We start from the raw sequence: 22,863 nt of genomic DNA, 5'->3' as shown, positions 1-22,863 counted from the left end.
CCTACACATGTATTATGTGTTTTATACTTATGTGTGTGTATCTTCTTGCAATCATTAGGTGCTTATCACCTCTCCTTTTCAGCTATCAGAATTCTTCTTCTCTTTTCCCCCAAATCATCCCTTCCATTAGTCCCAATTTAAATATAATCCTAAAGAACACAGATTGTATTTGAAACTAACCATTTGTAATTTTGCTTGCACTACTGACGTTTGCTAAACACCCAAAATGAAAGTCTTCCAAACAAGGAAGCCATTAGGAATAAACTAAAAAAAAAATTATATTCAAAAAATTGAAGACTAGATTTCAAAATGATGCTGCATGAGTAAATTCTCATAGTAATTAAAAGCCTTATTTTCACAAATTATGTAAAATCTTACATAGTTCATCTGGGGTACAATTCGCAAATCTTTTAATAAACGTTTAAAGAAAATAATGGGCAGAAAAGCCTAGTAATCTCAACGTTAATGCAAAAAGATACTCTTACTTAAAAGTTAATTAAAAAGTTTCAAGTTCCATTTTTGGAAATGGATCACTCTCTATCCTTTCTTCCTCCTGGTCAGGATAAACAACCATAGAGAATATAACACTGTTATTAACCCTCCACTCATTACTGAAGGACACGCAAGGCTCCTGTTGAGCATTTACTTAAATTCTTATTAAATGAGATTCTGAACTCTGTTGAAACTGTGGTTGGAACACCACAGGTACTCAGTAAATGTTGAGATTTTATGCCAGTTGGTTTTCTATTAACTAGGGCTCTAGGTTGAGTCCCACAATCCATTTGTCCTATAGTTTTTCAATAGCAATCAAAAAGGGCTATTATTTACTCTCAAAATGTTATGTCATTCTCATTAAAAGATACTGATGATGTTAACCTGAAGAACACACATCATTAATGATACTAGACAGAACCAAGGACAATGGTTAATATTTGGGAGAGGCAGAGGCAAAGATTTCTTAGAGTGAACCCAAAAAAGCCCTAATATAAAGGAGAAAAGTTGTAAAATGGATTTCATAAAACCAAAACCTTCTGTTCAAAGAAGGTATTAAGATATCTATTTATTATTAAGGCAATGGAAAGATAAGCTATCAACTCAGAGAAAATATACATACTACATATGTCATTCCTAAAGGAAATCAGTCCTGAACATTGATTGGAAGGACTGATGCTGAAGCTGAAACTCTAATACTTTCGCCACCTGATGTGAAGAACTGACTCATTGGAAAAGACCCTGATATTGGGAAAGATTGAAGGCAGGAGAAGAAGGGGATGATGGAGGATGAGGTGGCTGGATGGTGTCAACGACTCGATGGACATGAGTTTGGGTAAACTTCGGGAGTTGCTGATGGACAGGGAAGCCTGGCGTGCTGCAGCCCATGGGATCGCAAAGAGTCAGACATGACTGAGCAACTGAACTGAACATATATTTGATAAAAGATTATATCCAGTGCCAACTTTAGCGGCATATATACTAACACTGGAATGATACAGAGATTAGCATGGACTCGGCTCAAGGATGATGCAAAGTCATGAAGTGCTCCACATATTTATAAAATTGATAATTAATGAGAATCTACAGGAGCTACCCCACGCCCGAGGTCAGGGGCGGAGGCCAAGAGGAGCAACCCCAGGTCCAAGGAGCGGCGGCTGCATGGGCGCAGGAGGGCCGAGAGGAGCTACTTCACGTTCAGGGTCAGGAGGGGTGACCTCGTCGAAGGTAAGGAGCAGCGGCTGTGCTTTGCTGGAGCAGCCGTGAAGAGATACCCCACGCCAAAGTAAGAGAAACCCAAGTGAGACGGTAGGTGTTGTGAGAGGGCATCAGAGGGCAGACACACTGAAACCATAATCACAGGAAACCAGCCAATCTGATCACACGGACACAGCTTTGTCTAACTCAATGAAACTAAGCCATGCCGTGTGGGGCCACCCAAGATGGGCAGGTCATGGTGGAGAGGTCTGACAGAATATGGTCCCCTGGAGAAGGGAATGGCAAGCCACTTCAGTATACTTGCCTTGAGAACCCCATGAACAATATGAAAAGGCAAAACGATAGGATACGGAAAGAGGAACTCCCCAGGTCGGTAGGTGCCCAATATGCTACTGGAGATCAGTGGAGAAATAACTCCAGAAAGAATGAAGGGATGGAGCCAAAGCAAAAACAATACCCAGTTGTGGACGTGACTGGTGATAGAAGCAAGATCCGATGCTGTAAAGAGCAATACTGCATAGGAACCTGGAATGTTAGGTCCATGAATCAAGGCAAATTGGAAGTGGTCAAACAGGAGATGGCAAAGTGAACATCGACATTCTAGGAATCAGCGAACTAACGTGGACTGGAATGGGTGAATTTCACTCAGATGACCATTATATCTACTACTGTGGACAGGAATCCCTTAGAAGAAATGGAGTAGGCATCATGGTCAACAAAAGAGTCTGAAATGCAGTACTTGGATGCAATCTCAAAAATGACAGAATGATCTCTGTTCATTTCCAAGGCAAACCATTTAATATCACGGTAATCCAAGCCTATGCCCCAACCAGGAACGGTGAAGAAGCTGAAGCTGAAAGGTTCTATGAAGACCTACAAGACCTTTTAGAACTAACACCCAAAAAAGATGTTCTTTTCATTATAGGGGACTGGAATGCAAAAGAAGGAAGTCAAGAAACAACTGGAGTAACAGGCAAATTTGGACTTGGAGTACGGAATGAAGCAGGGCAAAGGCTAATAGCGTTTTGCCAAGAGAAAGCACTGGTCAAAGCAAACACCCTCTTCCAACAACACAAGAGAAGACTCTACACATGGACATCACCAGATGGTCAACATCTGAAATCAGACTGATTATATTCTTTGTAGCCAAAGATATAGAAGCTGTATACAGTCAGGAAAAACAAGACTAGGAGTGGACTGTGGCTCAGATCATGAACTCCTTATTGCCACATTCAGACTGAAATTGAAGAAAGTAGGGAAAACTACTACACCATTCAGGTATGACCTAAATCAAATCCCTTATGATTATACAGTGGAAGTGAGAAATAGATTTAAGGGACTAGATCTGATAGAGTGCCTGATAAAATATGGATGGAGGTTCGTGACATTGTACAGGAAACAGGGATCAAGACCATCCCCGTGGAAAAGAAATGCAAAAAAGCAAAATGGCTGTCTGGGGAGGCCTTACAAATAGCTGTGAAAAGAAGAGACGCAAAAAGCAAAGGAGAAATGGAAAGATATAAGCATCTGAATGCAGAGTTCCAAAGAATAGCAAGAAGAGACAAGAAAGCCTTCTTCAGCGATCAATGCAAAGAAATAGAGGAAAAGAACAGAATGGGAAAGACTAGAGATCTCTTCAAGAAAATGAGAGATACCAAGGGAACATTTCATGCAAAGATGGGCTGGATAAAGGACAGAAATGGTATGGACCTAACAGAAGCAGAAGATATTAAGAAGAGGTGGCAAGAATACACAGAAGAACTGTACAAAAACGATATTTTGACCCAAATAATCACAATGGTGTGATCACTCACCTAGAGCCAGACATCCTGGAATGCGAAGTCAACTGGGCCTTAGGAAGCATCACTACAAACAAAGCTAGTGGAGGTGATGGAATTCCAGAAGAGCTATTTCAAATCCTGAAAGATGATGCTGTGAAAGTGCTGCACTCAATATGCCAGCACGTTTGGAAAACTCAGCAGTGGCCACAGGACTGGAAAAGGTCCGTTTTCATTCCAATCCCAAAGAAAGGCAATGCCAAAGAATGCTCAAACTACCGCACAATTGCACTCATCTCACACGCTAGCAAAGTAATGCTCAAAATTCTCCAAGCCAGGCTTCAGCAGTACGTGAACCGTGAACTTCCAGATGTTCAAGCTGGTTTTAGAAAAGGCAGAGGAACCAGAGATCAAATTGCCAACATCCGCTGGATCATCGAAAAAGCAAGAGAGTTCCAGAAAAACATCTATTTCTGCCTTACTGACTATGCCAAAGCTTTTGACTGTGTGGATCACAATCAACTGTGGAAAATTCTGAAAGAGATGGGAATACCAGACCACCTGACCTGCCTCTTGAGAAATCTCTATGCAGGTCAGGAAGCAACAGTTAGAACTGGACATGGAACAACAGACTGGTTCCTAATAGGAAAAGGAGTACATCAAGGCTGTATATTGTCACCCTGCTTATTTAACTTCCATGCAGAGTACATCATGAGAAACGCTGGGCTGGAAGAAGCACACGCTGGAATCAAGATTGCTGGGAGAAAAATCAATAACCTCAGATATGCAGATGACACCACCCTTATGGCAGAAAGTGAAGAGGAGCTAAAAAGCCTCTTGATGAAAGTGAAAGAGGAGAGTGAAAAAGTTGGCTTAAAGCTCAACATTCAGAAAACGAAGATCATGGCATCCAATCCTATCACTTCATGGCAAATAGATGGGGAAACAGTGGAAACAGTGCCAGACTTTATTTTTGGGGGCTCCAAAATCACTGCAGATGGTGATTGCAGCCATGAAATAAAAAGACGCTTGCTCCTTGGAAGGAAAGTTATGACCAACCTAGATAGCATATTAAAAAGCAGAGATATTACTTTGCCAACAAAGGTCCGTCTAGTCAAGGTTATGGTTTTTCCAGTGGTCATGTATGGATGTGAGAGTTGGACTGTGAAGAAAGCTGAGTGCCGAAGAATTGATGCTTTTGAACTGTGGTGTTGGAGAAGACTCTTGAGAGTCTCTTGGACTGCAAGGAGATCCAACCAGTCCATCCTAAAGGAGATGAGTTGGGTGTTAATTGGAAGGACTGATGCTGAGGCTGAAACTCCAATACTTTGGCCACCTCATGCAAAGAGGTGACTCACTGGAAAAGACCCTGATGCTGGGAAAGATTGAGGGCAGGAGGAGAAGGGGACGACAGAGGATGAGATGCTGGATGGCATCACCGACTCAATGGATGTGAGTTTGAGTAAACTCCAGGAGTTGGTGATGGACAGTGCGGCTTGGTGTGCTGCAATTCATGGGGTCACAAAGAGTCAGACACGACTGAGTGACTGAACGGAACTGAATTATATGCAAATGGGAAGGAAATCTAAAAGAGAAGGGATATATGTAAACATGTAGCTGATTCACCTTGCTATACAGCAGAAACACAACACTGTAAAGCAACTATATTCCACTAAAATTAATTTTGAAAATTAAATCAATAATACACAGGCATACAGCTCAATTTAAAATGGGCATAAGCCTCAGGCACTTCCCAAAAAAAACTTTAAAACTGACTCATAAATGCATGTGTAACTGCTCAAAATCATTTACGAAATGTAAATTAAAACCAGGACGTGATTCTGTGTTATACCCATAAAGCATTAAACATTGCTGAGGTTGCAGTGTAACTGAAATTCTCACACAGAGAAACGGTACACTGACTTTGGCAAACATTACAGTAACTTTCTGTAGCTAAGTACACACCCTCTCTAGAACCCCCAAATGCTACTCCTACATAACAAAGTGAAAAACTGTCCATAAGGAAGACGTGTATAAGAATGCTTAAAGCAGCTTTATTCAATAAAACTCCCAAGTGAGAAAAGCCCAAATGTCCATTAACAGGGATACAGAGAAACAAACTGCTGCATATTCAAACGATGGCATTATCACTCAGCATTAAACAAACTGAACGCTGAACCACATGACATGGATGACTCTCAGAAACACTGAGCGATGAAAGCCACGCTAAAAAAGAGATTACACGCAACACACTGCTGTGTTTCAAATGGATATCCAACAAGGACCTACTACTACTGTACAGCACCTGGAGCGCTGCTCATTGTTATGCAGCAGCCTGGATGGGACTGGGTTTGAGGAAGAATGGATACATGTTTATGTATATGTATGGCTGAGTTCCCTCCCTGTTCACCCGAAACTATCACATTGTTAATGGCTGTATTCCAATACATGGCAAAAAGTTAAAAAAAAAAAAAAAAAAAAGAGAGAGAGAGAGAGAGAGCACATGCACGTTCCATCCGCAATGCAGTTCAATAATAGACAAGACTAACCTATCACGACAGAAATGACAATGGAGGGTGGTTATGGGCGGGGCGGGGGGTTGGTTTGTGACCAGGAGGCAGTTACAGGGAACTTTCTGGAGTGATGGAAACAGTCTACATCTTGATGAGGGGAGGGAGGGTTTATTTCATGAGTATATGAATTTGCCAAAACACATCAAATTGTATATTTAAGAGCTTGAATTTCAAAGCATGCTAACTTTACTTCAACAAAGAAGCAAAAAGAAACTATACTATAATTTGTTGGTTTCCCAAACTTTTTGGTCTTAAGATCTACTTAATTCTTAAAGGTTATTTGTGACCCCAATGAGTTTTCTTTTATAGTGGATTACATCTATCACTACTTACTATATCAGAAGAAAAAATAAAAAACACAAGTTTTACTTATTAATAACAGTAAAATAAATATGCTAACTTAAATGACATTTTTGTGAAAAAAAGTAACTGTATTGTCCAAAACAAGAATACCTTAGTAAGAAGAGTGGCATTATTAAACACTTTTGCAGTCCCTTTAATGTCCAGTTTTACAGAAGATAGCTCGTTGCTCATAACTGCTCCTGCACTGAATCAGTGATGTCGGACCATCACGTAGTATCTAGAAAACTCCACTGTACGCTTATTAGTGGATAGTAATTTTAAAAAGCCTAATGTCTTAGTAATATTAAGAAACTTGTTTTAACCTTGTGGTTCTCCCTAAAAGGATCCTAGGGGACCCCCTCTCCCCAACAATGGTCAAAAGACTAGTTTATAGAAGCACTGGCATAGACAGTCAGCAAAGGGGCCATCCACTTTCCACAAGGTATCTTTAGGAAACTTTAGAACAAGTCAATTAAAAAAAAATTGATTCAATAAATATGGATTGAATTTCAACTACCATAATTGATTTTGTGACTAAGAGAAGGCTGGCTCACAAAATACTCAAGAATGTTTACAGTTGAGATACTTCAGTCTCAAAATGTTATTTCATTTCTGGAGTCTGTTTCAATACTTTGACATTTAAATCTGGGTATAAAACAAGTTTCTCTGGCCTTGCAACTCAAGGAATTTCAGCTTAAGTTGATGCAATCTGGTTTTTTCATCATGAAAATGTTGTTTTCATTAAACCAAGGAAAACAATGTTTGCCCTCCAAAGTTGATTTATGTCCATAGTCTTAAAAATGCTATCACTCTTCAGTCATGGAAGAGTAAATAAAGTTGTACTTATATGTGGAGATATAAGATCTTCAAAGGCATTTTGTTTATATGAAACATTTCATAAGTGTAATATATTAGTATCAACACAAAATAACTAAAATATATCTATACAATACAATGAAATTTCTAAAATCTGTCTCTCTCCATTTTCAACAGAAGCAAGCTTGGATTGATTACATTATCAATGAGTACACTGATATTGTAATGTACCTTCTACCAACTTCCAGACTTGAATTCGGACAAACAGAGGAGTTGCAAGTTCTCTCTGCATACCCAGAATCAGCACCTAACTTACGGCTGAGTCAGACATGCAGGTCATGGGGTTAGGTGGACAGCTGGGTATTTAATCTGCTCCTAGACATCTTCATGTTGAAATCAGCCTTTAATCTTAGAAGAAAGTCCGTACAAGTCTAAGATGAGATCCTTAAGACTAGTCCAGAGCCTTTTCAGGGACTATGCATATTTTTAAAAGTCCAACAACTTGGTTTCCTATTTTAAGCTTACTGTGGTAACTTTATGTAATTATCTGATATTGCTATCTGGTTTTGCAGTGTATTTTAAAGATTATTTTTCATTTTGATCTCTTAAATTATGAAAAGCCTGTAATTATCACTTAATAAATCTGGCTCTATATAGCAAGGAGATGAAGGTGATTATATGGCCTTGTTTTATAAGAGCTATCACTTATTTTCATTTTAATAAGTTAAAATGCATATTTAAAATTTCAAATTGCTTTCCATATTGGCTTTCTAAAATTTAGAATTCTTTGTCCAACTTCAGTAACATAATAAATTGACTTCCTATTCTTGTTAGTTTATTACCTTTACCGGATTAAGAGGAAAGCCTACAGAAACATCACACTGCCAAGCCAACATGGACCGATGAACACATACCCAGAAAGCAGTCCTTCAGTTTAGGGAGAAGTTGGCCCCTTGGGCAACAGGATTTCCTCACGTCAAGCCTACTGAATGGTGTTTGGCACAGTTGGCAAGAAGGCATGACACGTTAAGTTAAGGCCGACCTTACTTAACTTAGGGACAGAGTATGTATTCTCTGCTCAGCTTATCTCAAAGAATTAACTAAGACTTCATGCAATGAAGGGGCTGGAACAGATGTAAACTAATGAAGTATACAGAGCAGGTCATGATAAGGTCATCTAAGACCTAAAGGAAATGGTCTTAAAGACAGAGAACATAGACAAAATGCAAGCTGCTGCGCGCAGTACAAGTCAGAGCCAGTTTCTTCGTCCCTGTCTCACCTGAAAGGCTGACCTAAGCCCCTCTGCAGTGTGGACAGCTAAGCAGCACAGACGCAGTGAGCACGAAATCTTCTACTAACACCTTCCCACATTCCAGAAAGGATCGAAAGCGGTTTTGCTGCCAGTAATTTTGTTGGCAGCAAATGGGAAAGCAGCCTTTCCTGACTATAACAGGAGTTTCTTGGACACTACACTAGGAAAGGTCCCGTCTTAGAACCCAGGTGTGCTCCAGCTGGACTAGGAGTCTGGCAGCAGGCAGTGCGAGGTATGGCAAGACCCCAGAGTAGCCCTGAGCGCCTGATGACAACGGTTGATACCTGAACACAGCTCTGGAGCAAAGCTGTGTCTAACAGGCTGCATGTCACCTGGACACTGCAGTCAAGGGCTTCAGATCCCCAAAACAAGAGTCTGGGGACTATGCAAGCTGTGGTCAACAAAAAGAGAAGACACACAGAGGAGCAGATATGCACTGGATAAGTAAGTATCCCTCTGCAAACACTACTCTGCCTCTTTCTGTGGCTCTGAACTTTTTAATACCATTACTGGATTAGGAGGAAAGCCTACAGAATCATCACATTGCCAAGCCAACATGGACTGATGAAAACATATCCAGAAACCAGCCCTTCAGTTCAGAGAGCAGCTGGCCCTTTAAACCACACGCGTTTTTCTAGAATGAACATAACAGTTTGTGATCTGCTTTACCCAGTTCAATAGCATGACTTAACTTCCTTTTAGAGTGACCTGAGATCTTTTTGACTGCTTACCCATCAGAGGGACAGAATTTCTAAGGAGAGATGAATTTCTGGTTCCTTTCTTCTCTGCGACACATAACACCTCCATGGACATTACTTGACATACATGCCAGTTTCCTTTCTGATTTCTTGGAGCCCAGTAAGATACCTGTACTGCAAAGAACAGTATTCCTCTCTTTCCTAAGAAGGTTTCTTCTGCTAATAAAGATTACACAGTGTCCTCAAACACAACAGTCAGGAGGAAGAAGTCTACCTCACCTTCTGAGATTTTCTTGTTCTTTCCAATAAGATAATGTCAATCATAATCCTGGGGAAAAAACCAAAAATCTTGGCCTTCACTCATAATAAGAGAACGCACAGTTATTGAAGAGGAACAATTTCCATGGAACATTACACCTTTAATCACTCCTGCATCCTTTGGAATATTCTACTTTGATAGGAAATTGGTAGACAATAGAGATTATAGGAAGAGAAATTTTTATATCTGTTTGAAATTGGCAGAATTTTCAATGCGTTCATGTGTTCTTTTGTATACTCATGTTAATACAAGTGGAAATGTGCAAAGGCCCAGAAAACACGTTCCATGTCCACTGTAATTAGCAATAGTGCCTAGCTCTGAGCCAACAGCAGATGGGTGATTAATAAACTCTCTGGGACTATGATGATGTTAATTCTCTGCAAATTATTACATAAAAGAAACAAACAGAACTGCATTAATTAAAAGCTGGGACAGACTGTTTTACATTTCAGAATATCAATCCAGGAATTTGCCTAAGCATATAAATCTCTGTTCTTCTAAACATCTATGAAGACTCTAAATTTTAAGAAAATAATGGAGGCTCTGAAGTCAGAATATCTGGCTTGCCTGCAGGTCCTATCATTTATTTGCTAAGTGATCTTGGGCAAGTCAATTAAACTTTCTGTGCTTCAATCTGTTCATCTGTTGAATTGAGGATATAATAATTGCCCTACCTATGACTCAGAGCTATTCTGAGAATCGAAAGCTATGGAGTTTGTGAAAGTATCTTATATATATCAATTTACAATCCAAATGTACGTTGGGGCCATTAATATTACGCATCTGAAGATGCAGAGGCACTCTGGGTCTGAAGTTAACACACTACAGCCAGAAGACAGTGGCTCCAGCAAACAGTCAGACCTAGGTTCTAACATCTTGCTTCTGGACTGTGCTTTTGTGAGGTGTTGCTCAAGTCAGAGATGAAGCATGGATGGGCTAAATGCTAACCAAAGCCACAAAGCTATGCTATGTCATCTAGCCAGAACCAGATGCAGAAGGAAAGCGCACTATGTTGACAGTTCTCGATTGTTTTTATTTTCATGGTACACTTTCACCTACTAGAATTTTTCACAATCTACTTAAGGGACTCAAAGACCCAAAACATCAAAGCACAAAAGCAAGACAATATTGTGAAGGATCTGTGTTTATAAATAATCTACTTGGTTCACCCAGCCAGCCTTGCTGAAACTGGGGTTTCTCACAGCCCAGAACACACTGTTTCACTCCAGCTCTAGTAGGACACCAGGCTCCGTCTCTTTGCTCTAGCACAAGTCATATTATATTCCCCATATATCGTCACAGTGTGCAGATCTGATGACAGTCATCTACGCTTTCCACATTTGTCAGATACAGAGGCAACGCTTCCTGCTCCAGAACCAGGATATGTAATTAATGTGAGTCTTTTCCAGAAGAGCAAGGAATTGGCTCTGAGAATACTCACTGCAGTGGAATGGCAGCTCATGCTTAGACTTCATATCCTGGCTGAGCATGGTGCTGCACCAACATGACTCAACAACAGGCTGTACCCCATGAATAGGATCTGTCACGTTCTACAAGGCCTGAATGCACTGTGTAAAGAGTTGTGCATGAACCACGTTTTCCAAAGATTTTAAAGGTACAAGGCAAAGAAACGGTTAAAGGATCTTTTTGTTTTGAAAACAAAATAACTTTCCTAATTTACATCTTGCAAATCCTTACTGACGTCCCTGGTAGCTCAGATGGTAAAGAGTCCACCTGCAATGCAGGAGGCTGGGGTTTGATCCCTGAGTTGGGAAGATCCCCTGGAGAAAAAAATAGCAACCCACTCCAGTGTTCTTGCCTGGGAAATCCCATGGACAGAGTAGCCTAGCAGGCTACAGTCCATGGTGTCACAAAGAGTTGGACATGACTGAGCAATTCAACAACAATAACAACTCCTTATTATTATATATGGTGCTATCTAAAATAGGAAAATCTTTCTGTGTTAACAAGCACAACAAACAATACAGAACTCTATGTCCCCTGAGGCTGTTTTCTCCTTCAGGCAAAATTCAGGTTGGCACAGTTCCAATGGGAGACACTTCGATGTATTTGTAAAGACCAAATCCCACCGGTCATCAAAAGCCAAGATGCCCAGTCTATGAATTACAGTAATTAAGAAATGGCCAGCGTAAAGAGAATAAGGCAGACCATTAAAAGACTAAGCTACACTGACTATTTCCCAAGCACTCAGAACCTCATGTTTATGTACATGGAAGAGAAGGAGGGTGCATCTTCAAATAGAGTAAGATGCCAAGCAAGGAAATACATTTTATTAAATATTTAATTTCTTCTTTCTTCTGACATTCTGAGGATTATAAGTGCATATAAAGCAAACCTGAAATAGAAAATGGATATTTACCTAAGAGATTCAAGAAGCCTAGGGATAGAAAAGAGAAGTAATGAGACCTCTGCATGGGGAAGGTAATATCAAGGGACTAAGGAATGAATAACAGGCTTCAAGCCTCTAGTCACCTCTTGTTTACACTTCTGACAACATAAGCTTACAACCAGCCACACCTTTGTAATCTTAATGAAGAAAAACTATGTTTAGATGTAACCATTACTTTAAAATGTCCTTATAAAATATAATGAAAAGGAACCATAAGAGATAGTTTTCCTTATCTCGCATTCAAAAGAAAACAATTGTATTTCAAAATAAACACTTTTATTTTAGCTACTTGTTTCCCTGAATATTCACTGGAAGGACTGATGCTCAAGCTGAAGTTCCAATATTCTGGCCATCTGATGCAAAGATCTGCCTCACGGGAAAAGACCCTGATGCTGGAAAAGATGGAGGGCAGGAGGAGAAGGGGGCGACAGAGGATGAGATGGTTGGATGGCATCACCAACTCAATGGAGATGAGTTTGAGCGAACTCCGGGAGACAGTGAAGGACAGGAAGACTGGTGTGCTGCAGTCCATGGGCTCGCAAAGAGTCAAAAGTGACTTAGCAACTGAACAACAACAACCTGTTTCCCAAATCTCAAAGGCCAAAGTAAACTTCTAAAACCCATCCAAAGTCCTTTTCTTATGAACTAAAAAAAAACAGTTCCATTTATTTACTTTTGCTTAAGGTTTATCAGTTTTCTACTAATAACAGCACCTGAGATTTAATGAGTTAAAATCACTATGATTCCTTTGCATAGATTATCTCATTGAATTATCACAACAACCCAACAAGGTAGATCCTGTTATTACATCCCTTTACAGAAGAAGTTGGGTTTCAAAGTGATTACAACTTGCTTACAGTCAGGAATCTGGTAGATATGAGATCAAACCCAAGTAATTCTTAATAGCTACACTTTTCTAGGTCACATTTTTTTCAAAGGACATATAGTGATAAGAATTACATGGTAATTATCTGCTCTGTGGGAGGAATTAGAGATTTTTCTAAGAATTATCTTCCCTTTTGACAAACCTAGAAAAAAATATTTTCAACTAGTATCACATACAAAAAGCTAGTAATGGTATTACAGAGCAGCTAAAAATTAGTAAGTTGAACACTCCTAGAAAAAAATAGGCAAGATGTATTAGCAATTCACAGGAAAAAAGTACAGATAGATCACAGAAAGATTCTCAGTCTCCCTCAATTCAGAAATGGGCACTTCAACAGAACAAGGGCTTGGCTTGTTCATTACTGTAACCTCAGCACTTTGAATAGAATATGGCATTAATAGTAGCTCATCAAAATATATTTGTCAAACAAATAATTTGGCACATACGTATTTTTAAAAAGCAAGGGCAAGAACTGTATGCCTGCATTTCCTATCATTAGTGTGAGAAACCAAATTGTACGTATTGATGATTGCGATTGGGAAAAGGCAGGAGTGGATAGTTTAAAAAGTGGAAGTTAAAATTTGCAAAATATACCCTATTGCATTCTGAATTTTGAACCACATGAATCACCAATTAAATATTTTTAAAGAGAATCATCTTTGCACACACACACACATGCATTTTTAAAGAGCTGTTGAAGAAAAACCCAACTGACTAACATCAAAGCAAATGAGACCAAAAGAATTGAAATCTGCCCATGCTGTGTGCTAAGCTGCTCAGTCGTGTCCGACCCTTTGAGACCCCACGGGCTGCAGCCCACCAGGCTCCTCTGTCCATGGGATTCTCCGGACAAGAATACTACCATTTCCTTCTCCAGGGGATGTTCCCGACCCGAGGATTGAACCTGTGTCTCTTGTGTCTCCTGCAAAGGCAGGCAGGTTCTCTATCACTAGCATCCTGGGAAGCCCCAGAATTTTTAACTGTTAAGTATTTCGCTTAGAATTCCTAAGCATGACCAAGTGTTACTGGAAAGAGTCTGTGTTTTTCCAACTGTGTTTTATAGATCCCCAAGCTCCCAAGAGGCATTTTAGGGGTCAGGGGCAAGATCAGAAGATGGGCCTGTGGGCATCCAAGCCTCGGCTCTTTCTTTCAAAACAGCAACTCCTTTTAACTGACTTTTTAAAATTGGTTGGGAAGAGGTGGAGTTCTCTAGAAAGAAGCCTCCAGGACTTCCTCAGTGGTCAAGAATCTGCCTTGTAATACAGGGTCACAGGGTAACAGGTTCCGCCTGTAATACAGGTCACCAGGGAGCTAGGATCCCCCATGCCCTGGCGCAACTAAGCCTGAGGGCCACAACTAGAGGGCTGGTGTACTGCAACGACAGATCCTAAGTGCCACAAGTAAGACTTGATGCAACCAAACACATAAATATAAAAGAAAAGAAAAAGAAACCCTCAGGAAGCCTTAAAAAAAAAAAAAAGATGCCTCCATTTTCCTAGAGTCACTCTTGGCAGTAAGTTCAGCAAGTCCACTTTGGTTTGTGAAGATAATTATTATAAATCTTGACTCACACTACCTTTTTTCCCCTTTCTTAACATAACCCCAAGTGACCACAGCCTGCCAGCTTCTTACCCTAGATAAAGTTTTTCTTATTGTTTCAGGTTATCTTTTGAACTCTCTTTGCTGGTTGACTAACCCCCATCTGCCAAGCTGGCAATCCCTCCTCCTGGTCAAGAAATCTCCAAATATGTTTTTGCCGGAGAGACAGGTGCCGCGTGGAATCGGAGTGGCCTGCTGGCTCTTACTCCTCAGCGTTAGCCACTGTCATCCAACTTGCCAGTCTCCGTGTCCTCTGATGACAGAGACCTGTGGTTCCAGAGACAGGATCGTGGGTGGTCTGCCCAGGCTGCAGCCCAGCGGGGCCCTGGCCCAGCTTCTCTCTTTAGAGGACACAGCACCGTCTCTCTCAACCTTCCCTCCTTGAGCTGTTACCTGTTTCCTGGTCCCAAGCACTCTTCTCGCTCGGGCTAGTGACACAGGCTGGCGTCTGCTTTGTTAATGAGCAAGGCCCCACAGGAGAGCTGCGTGAGCTTCTAGTGATACATTTTTTTTTTTTTTTTTTTAATTACAGTCCTCTGCTTTCCAGAGAAAACAAGTACTCTGAGTCAGGGAGTAACGTGAGAGCACAGAACACGGTGTCTCTGGAACCTGCATGCTTCAGTCGTGTCTGACTCTGTGACCCTATGGACTGTAGCGCACCAGGCTCCTCTGTCAATGGAATTTCCCAGGCAAGAACACTGGAGTGGGTTGCCAAGCCCTCTTCCAGGGGATCTTCCCAACCCAGGGATCAAACCCGAGTCTCTTGTGTCTCCTGCATTGGCAGGCGAGTTCTTTACCACTAGCGCCACCTGGGAAGCCCCAGGCACTACCTCAAATCTGGCTAATTCTGGGCAAGGCTCTTCCCCCTAGGTCCTTAGGTGTCTCTAGACCCCTGGTCACTACATGACAGCAAGGAGCTACCCCAAACATTTCCTGACAGACAAGGGTGTTTTTCTGCCCAGGGTACCTTAGGGCCTCTGAGTGGGGTGACTTGCTAGTAATTGTATGTTTGTGTGTGTGCTCAGTAATGCCTTGCTCTTTGCAACCCCCTGGACTGTAGCCCACCAGACTCCTCTGTCCATGGGATTTTTCAGGCAAGAATACTGGACTGAGGTGCCATTTCCTTCTCCAGGGGATCTTCCCAATCCAGGGACTGAACCCACATCTCCTGCTTTGACAGGTTGATTCTTGACTGCTGAGCCACCAGGGAAGTCCAGGTGGGTTTGTACTACTAATAAAATATATCAGAAGCTGAATAATTTTTATTCACAACTAACAACATTTTCTCAGTATAATCCTACTTCTTGGCAGACTGTCTTAACTTATATTCTCAACCTTTCTGTTTGACTTCAACATGTCAGGATATTCTTCACACACAGAAAACAGCTGTTATTCAGTCACCCAATAATTCTAAAGCAGTCACGAGGGATAAACCAAGGGTAAACTAAGGGATTGTCTGGAGTCTGAATCTACCATTTCAGCAAACTAAACATTTAAGATTCTTGGCCACATTTATGAAAGAATGCAAGGCTTTTATTCAGGTAAATACATCAAGAACAAGTACATTAATTAGAGTCAGATAAAACTTCGTCCCTATCACATTTCTGTTGTAAAAAACCCTTCTTTATTTTAAAATTGCAAAGGTATTTTTACATTTTCTTATGAAAATTTTATTAAGTTCTGGCCTTACACATTTATGTTTGGTTCATCTAGAATTTAATTTATATTTGTGAAATAGAGGGCCATTTCCTTTTTTTTTTTTTTCCTGTATTAAATGATTCTCCCAGCAGCACTAACCTAACAGTCCACTTTTTTCCCTCCACAATCTGCTATGTTGCCTCTCTTACATATACCAGGTTTCCTTATACGTCTGGGTCTTTGGACCTTTTACTTTCATTCTTCAGATCAGTCTTGCCTGCAGGACAATTCTGCACTAAAGACTTGTAATCAACTTGGCATTTAGTCAGGCAAATGCCTTCCCTCCCTCAAACCAGGTTCTTGAGCAGTATCTTGGCTCCTCAAAGCCCTCTGAGTTTAAAGATACCGCTCAGAAACCATTTTTCAACTTCCAAGGTAAAGTGCAACTTCACTTAAAAGCATGTTTGAGTCGATAGATCAATTTGGTAAATCAAACTTATGACAATGACTTTTCCTTCTTGATAAGTTTTATATCTTTCAGTATTTATTTCAAGGTAAGTGACTTTTAAATAAATATTCTAAAATCGACCTCCACCCCCAGTTTTAACTGCACTTTTTGTCTGTTGATGGTGCACAGATATGTATTAATAGTTAGCTGACTTTGTAGCAAAGCAACCTTGCCAAACTTTCATCGTAACTATAATGATTTGTCTGTGGACATCTATGGTTCTGTTTATTCCTAAATCTGGGGGCTGTGTTATGTCTCTAGCCATGGCCTCTAAACAATGTTGAACAGAAAAGGTGATGGCAGGCATCCTTCTCTTATTCCTGAAATTAGAACTGTTGTTTATAGTTCATTATCAAGTATTTATTTGTTCCAACTTTTAACCAGATTAAAGGAGTTCTCTTCCATTTGTAATTTGCTAATGTTTATTAATCATGAATGCCTAATTTCACTGAATGTTTTTTCTTTATTAGGATGATCATAGGCTTTTATCTTTTAATCTAGTAATACTGGGAATACCATTTATAGCATCATAACATGAATCCAACATTTCAGATTCTGACTAGCCTGTTCTACGTTAGTATCTTTCACATTATATATATCCAGATTAGATAAATATCAGTATCTGTACCAATTATACCAACTTAGGTCAAACTCCTAAAACGTTAAAAGAGGAGAGCTCAGAGTAAGTGTAATAAATTGGGCCCAAGACTAGAGAACTGATCCCGCAGAACACAGACCACCGAGATGACAAGAAGCCCTATAAACATAAACCTGACCAGAATGGTAAAAGCTAACCTTCCACAAGGCAACTCAATGTATTTTCTGGAAAAAAGTGCCATCAAAACAAAGCACTTATTTTGTATGTGTTCCATCTCCACACTATTTTTGGTTCTAGGTCTTAAATCAGTCTCTGATTCTGTTGATATTTCTCTACAATTAACCTAAAAGCCCAAAGACACGCACAGAACCACAGAAAAGATCAACGGCCAGCAGAGTACACAGCCTATCAGGAATTCAGAGTGAATTAAAAAACACAAAATACTTTTTCTCCCCAAGTCTAATCATATCAAAAGACATCGCAGAAGTTTCCTAAACTTCAATATGGTGGAAAAACCATGTTTTCAAGATTTCAGTTAGCAATCGATCACAAGACTTTCAGAGTGAGACGAGAAGTCAGTTCATTTAGTCCAAATTTTTATTTAAGAGATGAGTTAATTTACCTAGTCAACAGATGAATTATTTTTGTGGTAATCATCACGTAGGATGGATTAAAGATCCATAATATCTCTATTTTAATTATCGTAGAAATAAACTCAACGAGTCTGGCATACCTTGTTTTACATTAAATGACCAAGACATAGGCCTTACAGCTTATGATTCTCTGGGTCAGAGATTTTTCAAACTGCACTCCATGATGTCATCCTATGATAAGGGGGTAGAAAAGGGAACAAGAGGGCAGAGGTTCTCCAGAGTTAAGCAGATCGTTGTTGAGGAGAAGGAGAGTAAACAGAGTTAAAAGAGGTCACTTACACCAAGTGCCGCCCGTGTGGTGGGCACTCTCCTAGGGACTCCATGCTGACACACCAGAGAGGAACAGGAACAGGGTCTGCAGCGGCTTAAGTTATATTTGGGGGGAACCTGTTGTTTCCATAATCCACACGACAGAAAGTAAAGCCTAAGTACTTCCGTTGGCTAAGAACATGAAATAGATAAGGTGACTTCAAGTGCAGCAGGGGACAGGAGGCAGTTGGGGCGGGGGGTTTAAGGGAAGAGACTTCCACATCTGTGCCATTCTGGGTTGGACTAATAAGAGAGAACACAGACTACATGAATACAGTATTAATATAATAAATTTCTGTCAGATGCAAAATAACTCCTGTTATGATGCATTATGGCACACACACAAACAGGCTCCCAGGCTTTTGAAAAGCCAAGAAATTCCCCCTTCAGCCATAGGCTCTGACAGCATCTAATAAGCACAGTGTTCCTTCCGATATCTTAATGATTCTCTCTCACTACTTGTGTACTTCTTTGAACATTCCAAAGACTTCTCCTGTGTTGTCACTAGACCGTCATGATGTATGTTAAACAGTTAAAGGCTGTCTTCTCTTTAGAGGCCAGGAAACTGAGATCTGCTGGGTTTACACTTAGGTACTTTATGGCCTGCACAGAACTGAGTCCCAGACCATAAAGGAGAGGATAGCAACTGCAGCGCAGAGTCAGGATGGGCCCTCACGGCTCAGGACAACAGCTGCCGTGATAACCTCCATCAAAAGATAAACACCAACAAGCATGTTTAGAAGACACCCTCTAACAGCACAGAAGAAAACTCTGGTCTGTTTTCTAAAACTCACTGATTTTTTTCAAATAAGTACAAAGAAAAAACATTCCTTGTTAACATGGGGCAGATACATATCAGTAGTGCTGAGTACCATTTTTCAGTACAACATTTGAGACCAATGGTAGCCAGAATCCTATAGAGAAACGAAGTTAAAGCTATACAAATCTATAAATATTAAACAACAGTAAAAAAAAAAAAACTATCTTGTAGAAATTAATAACTACTTATCCCCAAAGTGCTTTTTACAATGACAACAGAATATAGTTATCACTGACAATTTGATAAAATATTGTACCCTATGAATACCAGCATGTACACAAGGCACTGTGCCTATAAACTTGTGTGAAACCAGAGAACTCGAGTCTGTGACATCTCATTAAACTGGGACAATCTCTAGGACTAAATCATCAAGGGAATAAAAAAAACAATACTAATGTTATTAGACAGTATTAAAGGGCTATGTTCAACAAACCCCAGGTCTTAATAAAAGTCTTTGTTTAAATGTAACTAAATTGTTTCAATAAGCAGGCAATATTACCATCCATTGTTAACAAAGCCAACAGGAAGATCAAATGACAAGAAACTAAAATAGCATTGAGAGGCAGAGTCATTAAAGATGCATGCTCAAAAAAAGGAAGCCAGCATCACTTTCAACAGCGAGCTCTGAAGAGCCTTTCTAAACAGCCAGTTGAAGGATTTACGGTTCCCTAAAATCATGGTAGCCAAAACCACGTTTTGAGCTTAGTTCCTGCAATGACAGCTGATGATGTTCTTTCTGTAAATGGACAAAGTATTTAAGTCGAATCCTTTCCTTGAGGTGCTAGAGCAATATACACGTTCAGCAGAGAGGAAAAAGCAAAATAAAAAATGAGGACTCGGCCACACACTTTGGTTTACAAACCCAAATGCGCTTGAGAACAGAGGCGGCCGTGTTGGCTGGGAAAGGCCTTCCTACCTGTGTTTTTTGATGCCATTGGAGAGCGCGTCTCCACCACCACAGTCCTGGCCTTCGGACATTCTGTGCTGTCTACTGGTCGGGGCTTCTGCTTCCTCGTCAAAGGAGCGCGCGGTCACTGCTTCCAGTCTGCTCAGGGACCCTTCGGACTCGGAATCTGTGGCAGAGCAGGTTCACAGTCAATGAACTGGGCTTTGGTGCGAGGCTGCCGTAACAATGGATTCCCTCCCTTCATGCATCAGGCTTTGAAACTTAAGCAGCCTACTTTGTCCTTCAACAATCCAGCCGTTACCTCCTCCTCAGGGATTTCAGAGAACCTGCACCCAGTAAGGCTAAAGGGGATTTAGAAAATGGATACAGGATTATATAAACCTACAATTAAACAGATTTCATACATTAAAAGAGACTTTACAAAGATTACCTAATTCTTTAGGAAATTGTATTCAGTGGTGTCCCCTCTAAAAGAAGTTGTTTTTTTCCTTCCCTTTTCAAAGCAGTTTAAACATAACTTTGAAAAAGCTTTTTTAAAAAATTCATATATAAAGAAAAAGTTACAGTTGGCTGTACTTGGGGAAAGCATACATTTCATATGATACTAGAGGTACAAAGGTAATTGTTAAATACTTAAAAAAACACTTCTGGTTTTTATATTACTTAAATTCTCAACAGCAACAGCCTGAAGTAGCCATAGAGAATCTAACTATGAGGCAGGCATTTTTAGGAATGAAAATGCCACATTCCCAACTGCCTGTGTATTGAGAGTGGAGCCATCTGCCTGATCGGGAATAGCAGGACAACTTCTTTTCATACAATACGGTATAGTTTTCAGGTGCACACACACGCCCTACCTTTCCTTTCAGCATCTCCAAGGTGCTCTGGGGTTAATGAGTGTGCTGACGGTCTCCTGGTTTGTTAGTTGGGTTTTCAGACTCTTTAACGTTCTGCATATATATAAATTTAACATATATATATGCATATATATATAATGTTCTGCATAACATTCAAAGTAGCAGCCACTCAATCTCCAAGAGACTTTAAAAGATGCCTACATTTATATTAATAAGTAAATTCCAGATAACGTGCAACTATCCTTCAGCAGATGACCATACACACAACTGTCCTCTGCTCTAGGGAAATCCTCCTACATACATGCAAGCAAACTCCCTATTTAAATAAAAGTTTCACCCATCTGCCTAGTACGTATTATGGTGCTCAGGAAATAGTACTTTCTTTTCCCACTACTACATTCTGCAGTTCAGCCCAAATCATGGGCCCTTCTTTATATCACATTGGAACTGATTAGTAAAAATTGCTGCACAGCTGCAGGTTGCCCAGCACACCTTAAACTCTGGACCCTCGGAATGGTGCAAGTTATCTGCCCAAAAACTCAGTACTAGGGAAGTTATCTTCATTTTCTGTAAATATAGCCTTTTGTCTGGACATATACCTTATAGCAATGAAAAATATTTTAATGTTAAGTTTCAGGGATATTTATTTTTCACTGTCAATTTTGGCAGGTAGTAACATTTTATTGCAAAACACTGAAAACCTGCATAGCCAGTGACAGGAGACGGTTATTCCTTTGATGAAATAAGCAGCTGCTAAAATTATAATAAAATAGAAAAATACTTTTAACATAATACTAAGACCAAAAAAAATCAGGCTACCATTTTACAACTCTAAAATACAAGCAAAAAAAAAAATTTAATTTTATTCTGCCTTAAAGAAAAATCAGTCTGGTTCAGGTAAACAGGTTAAATGTCCAAACGCGAACAGTGAAGCGACAGAAGTTTGTCCTGGGCACAGTGAGGCCAAGAGGGGAACAGTCCATTTGCTGGGGCAAGCAAAGGATACAGGAGAGGTGCTGTCTCCCCAAAATTGGGTTCATCTCTCAGTGGGTATCAAGCAGAGAGAGACAACCAAGCCAGAGAGCGGGAGAAGGAAGGAGTTTTTAACTGCAGCAAATAAAGAAAACACCAGGGATCTTTCTCAAGGCAACGTCTCCCCAACACCAAAACTAGGAAAGTTTTAAGCTAAGTGTGCACGCATCAGCATCAAGTGGCCTGGGCAGTATATGCCTACTCATGAAGGGGTCTTGAGCAGAGGAGAATTTCTGCACAGAACTGGGGCAAATGTTGACAGGACTCCAAGCTTCAGCTGACTTAAGTTATGAGGGTCAGAAAAGGCCAAGAGCATCTTTCCTTAGGTTCCAGTTGATCTTGTGGTTGAGGGCTCAAGGCAGAGGGAGGGGTGTTGGAATTCTACAAAAGAGCTCAAAGTGCTTCAGGCTAAAGTTTACTTTGAAAACAGAACTGGGAGTCTTTACAATTGATTTATTAACTTTATTACTGTAACGTCTCTTGCCTGATAACAATTCTGTTTCGTTCCCTTTGATCATTAATTACTGAGACCTGCTCAAGGGCAAGCATTTCAGGCCAGGCTTAGCTCTTCCCCTGCGGCTCAGCTGGTAAAGAATCCGCCTGCAATGCGGGAGACCTGGGTTCCATCCCTGGGTTGGGAGATCCCCTGGAGAAGGGAATGGCTACCCAAACCAGTATTCTGACCTGGAGAATTCCATGGACTGTATAGCCCATGGGGTCGCAAAGAGTCGGACACAACTGAGTGACTTTCAGTTTCACTTTAGATCACAAAACAGCTTAGGCCCAAGAAAGCCATGCCCAGTCCAGTTCATTTTCTCTGGGCACCAGCCCCCCTCACCTTAGCTGCCTACAATGGTATGGCAGGTAAGTCTCAAAACAATGAACGTTGTGCTCAGAGAGGAGTTTTCAGAGGAAGCAGCATGAGGCACAACCTGGACCCAAGAGGTGACAGTGGTCTTGGAGGGTAGACCGGGGTGGTTTGTTCACGTCTACATATTCCTGATTGTTTCATGTGAAAAAAGAATTTCAAGTGCCAAATAAAATAATTTTGCCTTTATTGGATAGTATTATTCATGATGCATTATTACTTTATAATTT

The 22,863-nt window shown here is 40.4% G+C and overlaps 1 protein-coding gene and 1 non-coding gene across 2 annotated transcripts in view; one reads left to right on the top strand and one right to left on the bottom strand.

The window, feature by feature from the left end:
* The window catches only part of OSBPL1A (oxysterol binding protein like 1A), a 210,961-nt gene that overhangs the window by 47,456 nt on the left and 140,642 nt on the right, over positions 1 to 22,863 (bottom strand). The window contains exon 17 of the mRNA XM_052660236.1: positions 19,886 to 20,042. Coding sequence (XP_052516196.1) covers positions 19,886 to 20,042 — 157 coding nt within the window. The remainder of the gene's footprint in view (positions 1 to 19,885; positions 20,043 to 22,863) is intronic.
* Positions 1,450 to 1,551, top strand: LOC128067597 (U6 spliceosomal RNA). The gene has a single exon (XR_008201409.1). It is a non-coding gene; the product is annotated as a U6 spliceosomal RNA (small nuclear RNA).

This window comes from Budorcas taxicolor, chromosome 22, assembly GCF_023091745.1.
Source record: "Budorcas taxicolor isolate Tak-1 chromosome 22, Takin1.1, whole genome shotgun sequence".
Classification (NCBI taxonomy): domain Eukaryota; kingdom Metazoa; phylum Chordata; class Mammalia; order Artiodactyla; family Bovidae; genus Budorcas; species Budorcas taxicolor.
Note: the sequence above shows the minus strand (reverse complement) of the source record. Positions and strands in the feature narration are given on the sequence as shown.